This window comes from Bactrocera oleae, chromosome 6 (assembly GCF_042242935.1).
Source record: "Bactrocera oleae isolate idBacOlea1 chromosome 6, idBacOlea1, whole genome shotgun sequence".
Taxonomy (NCBI): Eukaryota; Metazoa; Arthropoda; class Insecta; order Diptera; family Tephritidae; genus Bactrocera; species Bactrocera oleae.
In genome coordinates this window covers 46,951,010-46,964,040 of record NC_091540.1, presented here as the reverse complement: position 1 = coordinate 46,964,040, position 13,031 = coordinate 46,951,010, and the positions used below count along the sequence as shown (strand labels likewise).

Sequence of the window (13,031 nt, the reverse complement as noted above, 5' to 3'; positions counted from 1 at the left end):
CCATTAACAGCTATGGTTATAACAGTTCTTAAGTATATACTACATAGGTATATACATAAATGTCCGTCCGTCTGTCTGTATATACGCGAACGAGTCCTTCAGTTTTTTAGATATTATTTAAAATTTTGCACACGTCTTTTTCTTCCCAAGAAGTTGCTCATTCGCAGGAACCGATATCGGACTACTATAGCATATACATACATAGGTGCTATACGAACTGATCGTTAAAAATGAAGTTCTTGAATTTAAAACTCTTTTTTCATGTTTTGTATTATTTTCGCAAACGAATAGCGACGAGGGTAAATAATTTGATTATCAAGAGCTTATGTTCATTTCTGTGTTCATAATTAACAAACCAAACATCTGCCTCTAATGGAAACCCGTCATTAAAGTATCTTGACATAAATGAAAAATTCAATTTAGCCTCGAATAGATGAGACCCACCTACTTTTATTATGACGAATTCGCTTCCCGAACTAAAAATTTTATTGAAACGATTGAACATGACTCATTCCCCACAGATGCTGCGATTTCCGTTGATCTTTTGAGTTGGCCAACTTTTTGTGAGAACCATTTGGAATTGAGGATGTTCCGCGTACGGTTGTGTTAGATTTCACGCCTTTGGCATTTGTAATATTTATATGAAATACCTTAAATAATTCGTTTCACCTTATAAATATAATATCTGTTTTTATACATTGACCCTTACCTTCAATACAACTGATCGCCTTTTTTTGATGTAATCTTTTGTCTCTGACACGTTTCGACCAATCAGGACTGCGATGTACTTTGGAACGTTCACGTACACTGAAATAAAAAGAAAATAAAGTTAATAAACAAAGAAAGCTAAATTTGAGTATTATATTATCCTATATAAATAAGATAGCAGGGTGGCAGAGGAGAGTGTCGCCAGGAACAAGCGACTTCACTTTTATTAGGCGTCAAATCACAAAGCCATTGAAGGTAATGAGATAGTGACAAGAATGGTGTACAACTGTCATCCGGAAATGTGACCAACATTGGTATACCCATTCAACGCATATATGACGATCTGAACAGGAGGATGATAAGGAAGATAAAAATGCTATGGAACTGTCTACCGGGGTGCAAAAATCATGCATAAAACTGTAGATCAGAAATACATGAACTATCTACTGGCAGTCGATTCGATAGAAGAGACTGTAAGAAGATGGTTGGAATGATCAGCGGTCACAGTCTGGAAGGGGATTCTGTAAAAATTAGCGCCAAGAACTGTCATCCTAATGGATTACTAGATGGCATCTGGTATCGCTAAGGATCAAAACTGGTCTATTAGTGGCTTATTAGCATATCAGACTAATCTAACCTAATTTACCCTGCAAGCCACCAATCTGTTAAAACAATGGTTACTAGTTACCAGTGCTACCAGAGATTTCTGTTAAATTTCCTATACGTTTCTTAAGGCTTAATTGACAATTCTAACCGAAACTCTTGTGTACGTGTGATCGTTCATCTCTTTCTTACGCAAAGGCCATATGTGTTGCACGGCGTGTATGGGTTAACTGCCCGAGTATATAAATAAGAGCCCATTTTCACAATATATATGTACACAAAGAAATACTTTGTAATCGATTGTGGCACAAATTTGTTATCTTAAAATGTATTCGTAATGAAATTTCCAATTACAGCCATCAATCAAATTTGTTTTTCACAAAACAACAAAGTATAAATACCACAAACGACACATATGCGCAACACAAATTGACAACTCAAGAACCGCGCTAATATTCTTATTATACGATACATTTCCACATATGTACATTCACTTGAATATACCCAGCAAACATAAAAATGATATTTCTCCAACCTTTGGGAAATTTATAGTATTCAAGTATATATACTAACAAAGGAGTATAATATAATTTCAGATATTTACGGCATTAAACCTTAGTATTACCAGTATTATACGTTTGGTTAATTTTGCTAAGGTATCTTACATATTGACCGATATATGTATATGGTTTAAATCTAACTGGAAGTTTAAAAATATTTTATTAGATATATGGGTGATAAGGTACTTTAGGTATTTATTTTTGGTATTATAACATATTATTAACAGAAAAACATGTTTTCTGAGTTTTATAAAAGTACCTCGTCCATACCATCACCCATATATAAGGAGTAAGGTCGACCGGATGTTTGAAAATTCTAATATTAGTTATATAAGGGCTAGGGCAAGTTTTCGCCCGATTTTATCAATTTTTGGCACAAAGATACGTTATTATTAAGAAAACACACTATTTCAATTTTATTGAGATAACTCACATACTAACCAATAGTTGCGGTATAAAGTCAGCCGGAAGTTCGACTATCGAAATAACGGAATTTTTGGAATACATTGGCATACTATTATCAGAAAAGGATTCTCTTCCGAATTTCTATAATATATTTCACAGATTGACCGATTGTTCGATAAAACTTTCGCAATAGGAACTGGGGTCCACATATTCGATACCTGCGGTTTGAACAGTTTTAAGCCGATTTGAAAAGTTTTTGGTCATAATGTGGTACACTTCAAGGCACTATTCGTGCAAAGTTTCATCCAGATACAGTGATTGCTTCTTATTTGTATATTGAAAAGTGAAAATATCAAATGGATTTAAAAATTTTTTTATATGGGAAGTAGGCGTGGTTGTAGAGCGATATCGCCCATTTTCGCACTGTAGTATAGGAATACCAGAATACTCTACTCTATATATACACTATACTCTATGTATACACTATAGTAAATTGCAAGAGTATAAAAAAAATGTCTACAAAGAATGTTATGATTATTCGATTGAGGTACTTTTTAAAAAGATATAATTAGTTCTCAGCTTATGCTTCCCTTTTGCCCAAAACAAAATGTTTATTGGGTACATTTATTATCAAATATAGAGAATGTGGTTCTTATCATCATTGCCGCGTAGAAAAGTATAGGTTTCTAGGTCAGTGGGGTGAAACGGAACGAAATTCGTACGCCTACATAATCCAATTTAGGCGCTATAAACTGGTATGAACATATGTATGTATATATACTTGTACATATATCAGACGGTTAAGTTGAGTGGCGAAATGTAACAAGTAAATGTCTCATTGAATTCATCGAGGTTAGGTCCAGAGCAGCTATATCGACACTATTATATACATTAAATTATACTATGTACATACATATGTATGTATAATATTTTTCGGAAGCATTTATTTATCGGTTTTGTCTATCTGTTGCAACATATAAAACCTTCGCTGGAATTCGGTAGTCTCTTCTGAGTCATACCTCATAGGAAATAAATATGGTCGGATGAAAAGCTACAGTGTATTGTTCTCTCTCCCTATGTTCTTCTTTCGCTAAAATCATTATTTTATCCAAGTTTTAAAGAGTCTATAATGAACTAAGTCTTCCCAAAACCTTCAAGAATGTTCATTTGATGTATTCCTAACAGAACTGAACACTTCCCATTACTGGATTTATTGCAATTTCGCATAAACGTATACGACCTACATACATACATATCTACATATGTGTGAAGAGTAGAAACACAAAGAACATTGTTTTCCGCATGCGGGTAGGAAAAAGAAAGAAACCTTTCAACTGTAGCCAGTGACTTGCTGTTTTCCATATCAATCGTTCATATTTTTTCATCCTTCTTCGCCTAATTTGCTTGAAAGCAACAGTTTAATTGTTTGTGTTGCTAATTGAGCTAAGCCCAATGCCTAGACCTTTTTCATTATTACAAAACCGTTGACTGTTAACTGAATGAAAGAGATGTCTTTTAAGAGAAATTATGATCACTTTTTACTTGATACTAATGTGTATGTACATATGGGCCGACACGAGCAACGTACCGCAGTTGTAAAAATAAAATTTCGATTACATTCAGAGTTCATTCAACTTATCTCTCGTAAACTTAAAGTTATGCGAAATATTATTGTTATATGAGCCTGGAATTTATGTTTTATATTTAACACCGTTTCTAAAACTTTGAAATATTAATTTGGAAATTAATTAATTCAAAAATGTAACCTACAAGACACATTTCTGATATTCAGAGAGTTATTTGGTCAATCCTACCAGTGCATACAATTTATGAAGTCCACAGAAAATAGTTGAGGGAGTGCTAGGTAGACTGTGTTTTATGTCTTCAAAAGGGCCGTGTACAAATTTAACAATTGTCGGTCAATTGGTCGGGGCAAAATGGCTACAGTGCGAGCTTACAATCGACCAAAAATAACAAAGAATTGCAGAATTATCAATGTGTTCAATGCTGTTAAATTGGCTTAAATCTGAACTTTCGCATCGATTTGTTACGATGAATAAAATAAGGCTCCATATTTCACTTCGTAGTCCTATTGACAGTCATTCGAGAGACTGTCCATGACCGAATCCATAGCGTAGGGCGCATCAGTCAGCTGGAAAAGTGATAATGTCTACATTTTATTTTCAAAAATTTGCCTCATATATCTAAAAAAGGGATAATCACCAACCAGCCATCAGTGACTATTATATAAAGTTATTAAAGGAACGAAAGTGTTTAAAAGTTATCACATAGTTAGATGTAAGCGTCCATACTGAAGCAAATTTCGAACTAAAAATTCATATCACAATAATGTTATCAGAAAACTGAAACATTGTTTACGATTCAAACCAATTTGAATTATAAAATCTAATTTTGGCAAAAGAGTGCATTTTTCTCAACAATGATACCATTTTCAGTCTTCTTGGTATATACTTGTATAATAATATTTCAGGATTAAATATTTACTTCTATGTATAAATATGTAGCGTTATATAATATTTACTTGTAAACTATTACATGACGGGATTCTGTCCACTTTTAAAACATTTTATACCACGTAATTCTTTACTGTGATCCTCGCACTTTATATTTTCTCGATTAACAAAATTTTCTGGTCGTGACAACCGTCCAATTTTGCCTTTCTGATCCATTTAAGTTTTAATGATATATCTCAATTTTACCCAGGTTGTCGCTATCCGACGAACGGACAAACAGACATTCGGAATTTAACTCGTTTTGTTACCCTGATAAATATTATATTATTAACTTTATATCTATCTCGAGTAGTTATAAATAACGGTAAAAAAAACCTATTACACTTTGCAACATGTTGCGAAAGTATAATAATGGTATCAAATGACCATGTTTTAGTATGGATTTTGTTTACACTGAGCCTGACTTCAAGAAAGAGAGAGTGAAAATTTCATGTAGTATTGAAAAGTGATTGCAATCAAATATTATGTGGATAATAAATATACTGAAGAAGTAAAGATAAAGCAGTTTAGGCGGATTTCCTAATAGAATAGCACTTGTATCATAACTTAGGGCGCTGAGTCGTTGATTACATCGAAAATTTAGGACTATCTTAGCTTTCAAGCTTCATGGTAAACACACATCATAAGGGTTCGAATGCTACTCTACTGAAAGAATGCTAGGTTGGTTGTTTGTGAGCAGACGATATATATGTACTAGGGTGAAGTGAAATTTTTTTTAAACATCTATGGGCGACCCACTCACTTTTAAAGTAAATTTTGAGTTAAAATATTTTTGGACAAGAAAAAATTATTTTTGGCTTACACTCTTTACATTTATATAAAAATTACCGAATGTGACGGTTTTTAACTCAAAATTTATTTTAACGCTTTAGGAAAGCATGTGGTCGTTTAAGACTTTTTTTAAAACTCCAATAATGACCACAAACAATTTTTTTAAGCTGATAACTTTAATTGGCCAGAAAGAGGACTCTCCACTGCTTCTAGAAATTATAAAATTTTTTTTACGAAATAAAAATGCCAACTCGAAATTTACTTTAAAACTGAGTCTGCCTCCTCTAAATGATAAAAAATATTTTTTTTTGTCCACAAATTTTTTTTTTAATAATCTACAGATTTTATCCACAGGCTAAACAAAAACAAAATTTTTTTTTCGCTCCGTACGTACATACATCTGCATGCAATTTCGTAAAAATAAAAGCCAAACCTTATCTGAATATTACCTTGCACTATTTATTTATAATATTTAACCATACACAAAGTCAATTTAGCTGCAGGTACTACTACACTCGTTGATTTCATAATAAAACCTTATCAGGAAATGATTAAGAAATATTATTAGCTATTCCGAATAAATGCGGGAGGAAAAGCGAACGAGGAACATAAAAGAGTAAGGAGAAAAAAAAATATTTATGGATGTATTCGAACTTGCGTTTTCCTCGTGCATCATATACAGGTATGTTTACATACAAGTATATACGAGTATATAGTCTACTTTTATTTATATGTATATACAAAATAAATATAAACAATGAGAGATAAGATAAGAATGGTACCTTATTAGACACAACAAAATTTTGCTATTCGCTAATTATACAACAATAATAACCGATTTGAAACACATCCATTAGCAAAAATATGCATAAGATATTAAAAATATGTTTATAAAATGTTTTTGAAAAACGGCTAGAATTGTTAAATACTTACACAATGAATTGCGGTTTGACAACTTGCTCCGCACCTTCCGCCTCGGGATCTGATATATCCACCCATTCATCACTGTTGTCACTTGTCGTGCCACAATGCGACTGAGTATAGTTCTTTGTGCCAGCGTGACCATCCCTATTCTCATCGCTACCATTATTAGTAACAGCACCGATGCGCCCGGAAATGCTTGCACTTGATTTTTGCGCCGTCGACGATTGCCTTGAGCCCAGACTACCCGTGCCATAGATCATACTGGCCGTCACAGACATTTCGTATAAACTATTCGTTTTGTGATCTGATGAGATGGTAAGCGTCGAACCACTACTACTTCCCGTCAAATGGCCGACAACAGTACCGTTGCTAATACGACGGTAATGAGCGATGCTCTCGTAGCAATTCGAGGTGAGAGAAATGTTATCACTAACACATTTTGTTATAGTGTTAATGGATTTTTGTGTTGCACTGTCAGCAGTTTGCACCGATTCGTAACAGTCTGAACCCTTAATGGTGTCATAGATGTTTTCATCATCTGCATAGTAATGATGCTCGTCGTCATGATCGTCTATTGCAGGGATTGTGCTATTACTGCTGCTCTTGCTACAACCTAATCTGCTGTTAAAGGTTTTTGTGTTTTCTCGAAGAAACTCTGCGTTCTTGCTAGCAGACTTGGGCGAACGCTTACCAGGCATTGGCGATTTGGGCAGACGACGCTTAGGTTTCGGCAACTCGGGCAGTTCGTCGTTGGTATTACGCACGTTTCCTACGCTTGTGGAGATTTGTTGCATAAGTTTGACACTTGTATTGCTGGATGCGCTCTCGTTTAGAGACACTGCAGCCGTAGAAAGTGCAGGTGGTATGTCCGGCGGTGGCTCACAGATTTCATACCCATCGTACAAGGGTTTGCTACTACTCGTTATTGCTGTAGCAGCCGCTAACGTTAACTGCGTTGTTTGTTCGGCGGAACCCGCTATGGATTCATAGTCAGCCAAGAGTGCGACATTTGTGGCTTCAGCCACAGTGGATGTAGTTGTGGCTGTAGCTTCGTCCACAGTTTGGTAAATGTCCTCGAATAGCTCACTACTTTCGGCTAATGGTTTAATGAGTTTCAAGTTTTCTATCAAACCTTCGTTTATTTCTTGCGTCTTCTTCTCTTGTGCTGCCACTAAACTGTTATACAGGAAGGATTTTGGTGGTGAATGCATAATGGTGCATTGTGGTAGCGTGTTGGTTATTATTGTTAAGTGTTCTTCAGTCTTTGTAGTTTCAGTCGGTCCAGCAATCGGTTCGTACATTGGCTCTGTCGAAGCTGCTGCTTCTTTTGTCGTTTTAACACCTTCAAGTTCCACCAAAATGGGTTGATCCATTTGTACACTTAATGGACGTACCAGTTCGCTGTAATCGCATTGCTGACGCAGTAGTGCCTTTTGCTCCGTCATCAGTTGTTCTCCCTCTATACTGTTTACAAGTGAGACATTGACAGCCTGTGCCACAATCAATTTATTATTGGCCACTTGCCCGGTGCTCGCCTGAAATATGAAGGAGTTATTCGGTAGCACACGTTTTTCAAAGTCATCCTCCGGGGAGAGTAGAAGAGCGGCAGCATTCTCATCGTTTTGTTCTATTGCGAGATCTTTTAATTTGTGATCGATGATTTCGAGTGCATCGAGTAACTTCGAATCTGGTTCAGGGGTCAGTGTGTCTGTATTAACGGTATTTAAAGTATTATTGACCTCCTTGATCTCTTCAGTCTCTGTTGTAGTAGTCGTTGTTGTTCTTGTTTCTATGGTTAATGCTGCGTCTTCCGCTAACTCAGTAACTGGTCGCTTAATTTCTTCAGTCATTGCAGTCGGCAACGTCGCCTGTTTCGATGACAGTTTCTTGTTACTGTGGCCGCCAACAAATGGTGACCTAAAACGGAACTTTTCATAAATTTTCGCATATTTGTGTTTGCGTTGCTTTGCCTTCTCATCGTTCACGGCGTCGAGTTGGTCGTCATTGTACGCGTTGGTCGGCGTTTGTATTATCTCCTCCTTTGTTGGCATTTCGCTCCACGTTGGTGTTGTACTGGTAATTGTGGCAGTTGCTTCGCTGCTAGTAACGCTAGCTAATGTTTCCAGTGTCGCACCAGTCGTGGGAATGTTAAGCTCAGCTTTTATGGTGGCCTCCGTTATTGCTACAATTGCAACGGTTTTAATTGCGTCCTCTGCCGGCATCGCCTTAATGCAAATCGTATCGCATTCTATATCAATATCTCTTTTGCTAACTTCAAATGTTTTCGCATCGGTTCTTACATCATTAACGTTGGATATTCTCATATCTTGCGTAGTACTGCTACTGAGGCATTCATCAAATGCATTTCTACTGCCAACGCTTTGCTGTATACCATCTCCTTGCCGCTGGTCGACTTCGTTAAATGTTTTTGCGACATCAATGTTGCCATTGTTACTGTTATTGTACATTTTGTACGTGCTTTCCATATTTTTTGCGTTTGGCACGTTTACCTGTAACTTGCCCAACGGGCTGCTCCAGATTGATTTTTCATATGCTTCTAGCGGTGTTTTCGACTCTTCGGTTACAACTTCTAACGGCGGCGAGAGCGGTAGCGATAGTTGGGCTTTCTTCATTTCGAGTTTCAGCTGCAGCTCATTTGTTGCTGTGGGCGTGACATGAAGTTTAAAGTTCTTTGCTACACTACTACTGCCATTGTTATTCAGACTATACTGTTGCGCTGTGTTGAGTTCGCGTAGCTTTTGTAGAACATGCGCACTTTTCGCTGGGACCACAGGTTTAGCGGCTTCAGGATTGCCTTCAAATTTCATTATATTTCGCTGCACAGTGGAAGGACCTGAGAGAGACCCTTCTGAATCGCGCGCACTACGCTTTGTGCTAGACAAAAGGCGTTTGTTAGTATCCAAAGCGACGTTTGGATTCTCCACCACTTTGTAAACATGTCCGCCGCGTGACATGAGCACACCATTCTTGCGTTTCACTTCTTCCAGCAGCTTCTTATCTTTTTGTATCATTTCATTGAACTGTTGCGTCAGTTTGGCAACTATATTACCACCCCCTGGCACCAAAGTGGCGCCACTACCAGCAAAGCCAACGCTACCATTGTTGAAGCTACCGCTATCACGTTGACTCATTTTTCGCGGTGCATGAAATGTGCGCGTGTGTGTTTTAAAACTGTATTTTCGCGCGGATGCTGAGGACGATGAAGAAGAGGCGGTACGACGCGCGCTGCGCCCCCCTGTGTTCGTACCACTAGTTATCGAACCCGATGTTGATAATGTAAGCGAGGTTGATTTGTTCGAATCGCTGCTACTGCGTTTCGCCACCGACGTATTAGCTGTTTCGCGTTGTGCGTTCCGCTTACGACTGGCTGAAAGACGAGGTGAATTGTTGGCAGCAAGAGTATCGGTATCGGAAGACTCGGCAGGGTGTTCGCGCCAATCGAACGGGGTGGTCGGCGTTGTTGGCTCCATATCATTTGTTGTTGTGACGCGCGCTGCGGTGTTTGCACTTACACTGATAACAATTGCGTCATTTGATAACGATGTGGCTTTTTCATGGTTAATACGGCTATTTGAAGTTTCCATTTCCAAGTTTTCACGACGCTTCTTTACCATGTCTTGCCTTTTTAACCAATGTATGCGCTCACCGCGGTCACTCGCCTGCACTGCTGGAAAGTGCGCATCGTCGTCACGCGTCTCACTACTTACGATGCCGGCGGTGACGCGCCGCGCACTTTTCATACGCATGCGCGCCTCGCGCGTCAAATGTTTTGCTGCTTGTTCGGCCGTTTTGTACTTATAAAAGTTGTCCTTCTCCCGATGTAAATAGTGGAGCTCGGACTCGTGCACTGCTATTGTTGCTGCTGCTTCACTCTCAACGCCAACCTGCGTGCAATCGTGTAGGCTATGCGCGCGTTTTTGGCTCAAGGTTATGCCTTCGTCGCCACTCGAAACAGACTCCGCTGTCACCTTTGCTGCGTTGACTAAACAACCAATGGATTTTGTTAATTTGTTCGCTTTGCTGTCACTTAGTGAGTTTTGTTGCCGCGTTGCGTCCTCACTAGCGCTAATGCGTTTATTCCACAAGTGTCGCAAATTTTGGACGCCACGAAATTCACGTAGTGTAACATCGCGTTCCGCCGCCGCGTTTGTCGATGGCTGTGGCCGTGGCGATAATGACTTGGCACGACTCCCTGTGTGGACTTCTTTCCCTTCAACCGCACTACACTTTATGTATTTTTGTTCGCTTTGTGTTGAATCGGATTTATTTGCTTGTTTTGCGTTGCCACCTCGAAACCAACTGAAAAGTGTCTTTGCTTTTGTTGGCGATGAATTTGGTGTGGTTGGGTTTGTTGTTATTAATGCACTTTTATTTGCATCTTCAATAGCAGGCTTGGCCGTAGCCAACACTGCTGCATCGAATGTGGTCGACATTGTTTTTGTTTTCTTTACACTGTCCAACATTTTGCTGTTCGCTTTCGTTATTAAACACTATTTGCACTAAAATTTTCTTTTTATTTTTGTTTGTATGATTAGCTATCAGCTCACGTTCTTTGGTGTTGCATACTTCGCTTTGGCAGCAATCACTTCGGTTGCAGATGACAGCCACTGCACAAGTGGCTAACGATCCACCGAAGACTTGACAGTGTGCGACAAACCTGTAATTAGAAACAAAAGAGAAAGTCTAAAATTTCAAATTTCTATTTTGACTTAAATTAGTTTTCATAGCGATTTAGAAAAAATTAATTATTCAGAAATTTTGTAAATCAAAAGTATCTTCGAACTGAATATTTTAATGGCGCTTTGCTTTGGAAAGATGCTGGTAATTTTTTCTGCTAAAATTGGCGCCAATAATTGCCTTCATACACAAACGCCTATAAATATGTCCGTTACTTATCGAATATTTGCTTTTGCTGGTTCTTCGTAGCTTTCTTTTCTACCTTAAATGAACTAGGAAAACATTTGAAAGGTAATATCAAATCATGTTTAGGCAATTGCAGATACATTTTTGTCGAAAATATCCTGGTGCAAATTATTGATTCTAAATAGTAACTTATTATAATATAAAAGCTCTTATTTTGGATGCCATAATGATAATTTTTGTATAACTTAAATTTTCAGATGCACAGCCCCAATCAAATTCACTAGACTATATTTTAATAAGTGAAAATTATATTCCCAAAACTACTTGTCTCCTCTTTACTACAGAAGGAAACGTCGCAGACCCTGGAAAGTATATACGAGTACACTTCGCGTAATCAGATTAGCGCCCCATAAGCATAATTGGTTGATGTCAAATATTATCGATAATATTCGAAGTCGTGGGAGTTGGAAGCTTCTTTTAATATGGACCTCCAGTCTGCTTCAGTAATAATACGATTATTGTCGCCTTTGAATTACTTGCTTCTTTATTTCGAAGTAAACTGGCCACTGTTTTTCGATATCTTACCGTTTTTCGAAATTTTTGGGGTTGGGGTTTGGGTTAAAACTGAACGAAAGGGGGGGGGGGCGCTAATTTAACGATGCGCAGTGTATATAAAAAGTGATGATGATGAACTGAGCCGATTGAGTAATGTTCGTATACGATGCGATATATGCGATCTAGTCCCTCAGTTTTTTAGATATCGGTCTAAAATTTTGAATACGTCCTTTCTCTCCCAAAGAGCAGCTCAGGACATAGCTGCCATACAAACTGAACGATAAAACTCAAGTCCCTGTAAAACTTTTTATTTGGTAGGTACCTTCACGAAATTCGGCAGAGATTATAAGCTAAGGCTAACTGCTGAAATGATTCATATCGGCCAACTTTAGCATATACATAGCTGCCATACAAACTGACTGAGCTTAAAATCAAGTCCTTGTGTAGAAAACTTTTTCATTTGACGAGATTTATTCACGAAATTGCATGGATGGCATGGATTACTGTCCAAGCAACGATATAATCTCCGAATAGTGAAGATCGGACCACTATAGCAAATAGCTGTCGTTCAAACTGATCCATCAAAATCAAGATAAGTATATTTTAATTTAATTTTATGCTATAAAAAGTGCACCTGTGAATGGCAGGAAGCAGTTACTTCATATATGTACATACATATGTAATTATATGTATGAAACGACTATTAGAGAAATAACTTCGAGTGATATACACAGACACACACCGACAGAGGAACCGGGTAAAATCCCCATAGATGCTACCGAATTCTAAATTATTTCATTCCATTTACAATTTCCTTGATTTCTTATTTAAACACAAATAGTTTCGTTAACTAAGATCATTGTGTGATCTTTTGTGTACGAAAAACTTAAACTCATCATTTTTACAGAAACCGGCCATATTATTTTGGAGATTTTTTTTTATATTTCTATGAAGAATGTTATATAATGTAAGAGTTGAATATTAGTTTGCTTTGTGATGGAGTAAGAGCTTCTAAATTCAATTTAATTATTATCAGTCATAATTAATTAAAAGTTTCGTCGTATGTCGGAATCCACCCCAAACGTTC

At 37.4% G+C, this 13,031-nt stretch overlaps 1 protein-coding gene across 1 annotated transcript in view; it reads right to left on the bottom strand.

Moving 5' to 3' along the window:
* Nucleotides 1-245: 245 nt before the first annotated feature.
* LOC118682739 (platelet binding protein GspB) overlaps nt 246-13,031 on the bottom strand; it is a 35,319-nt gene continuing 22,533 nt past the window's right edge. The window contains exons 2-4 of the mRNA XM_036372113.2: nt 6,515-11,183; nt 710-807; nt 246-650 (exon numbers count right to left, since the gene is read on the bottom strand). Coding sequence (XP_036228006.2) covers nt 607-650; nt 710-807; nt 6,515-10,989 — 4,617 coding nt within the window. The 5' untranslated portion in view covers nt 10,990-11,183 and the 3' untranslated portion in view covers nt 246-606. The remainder of the gene's footprint in view (nt 651-709; nt 808-6,514; nt 11,184-13,031) is intronic.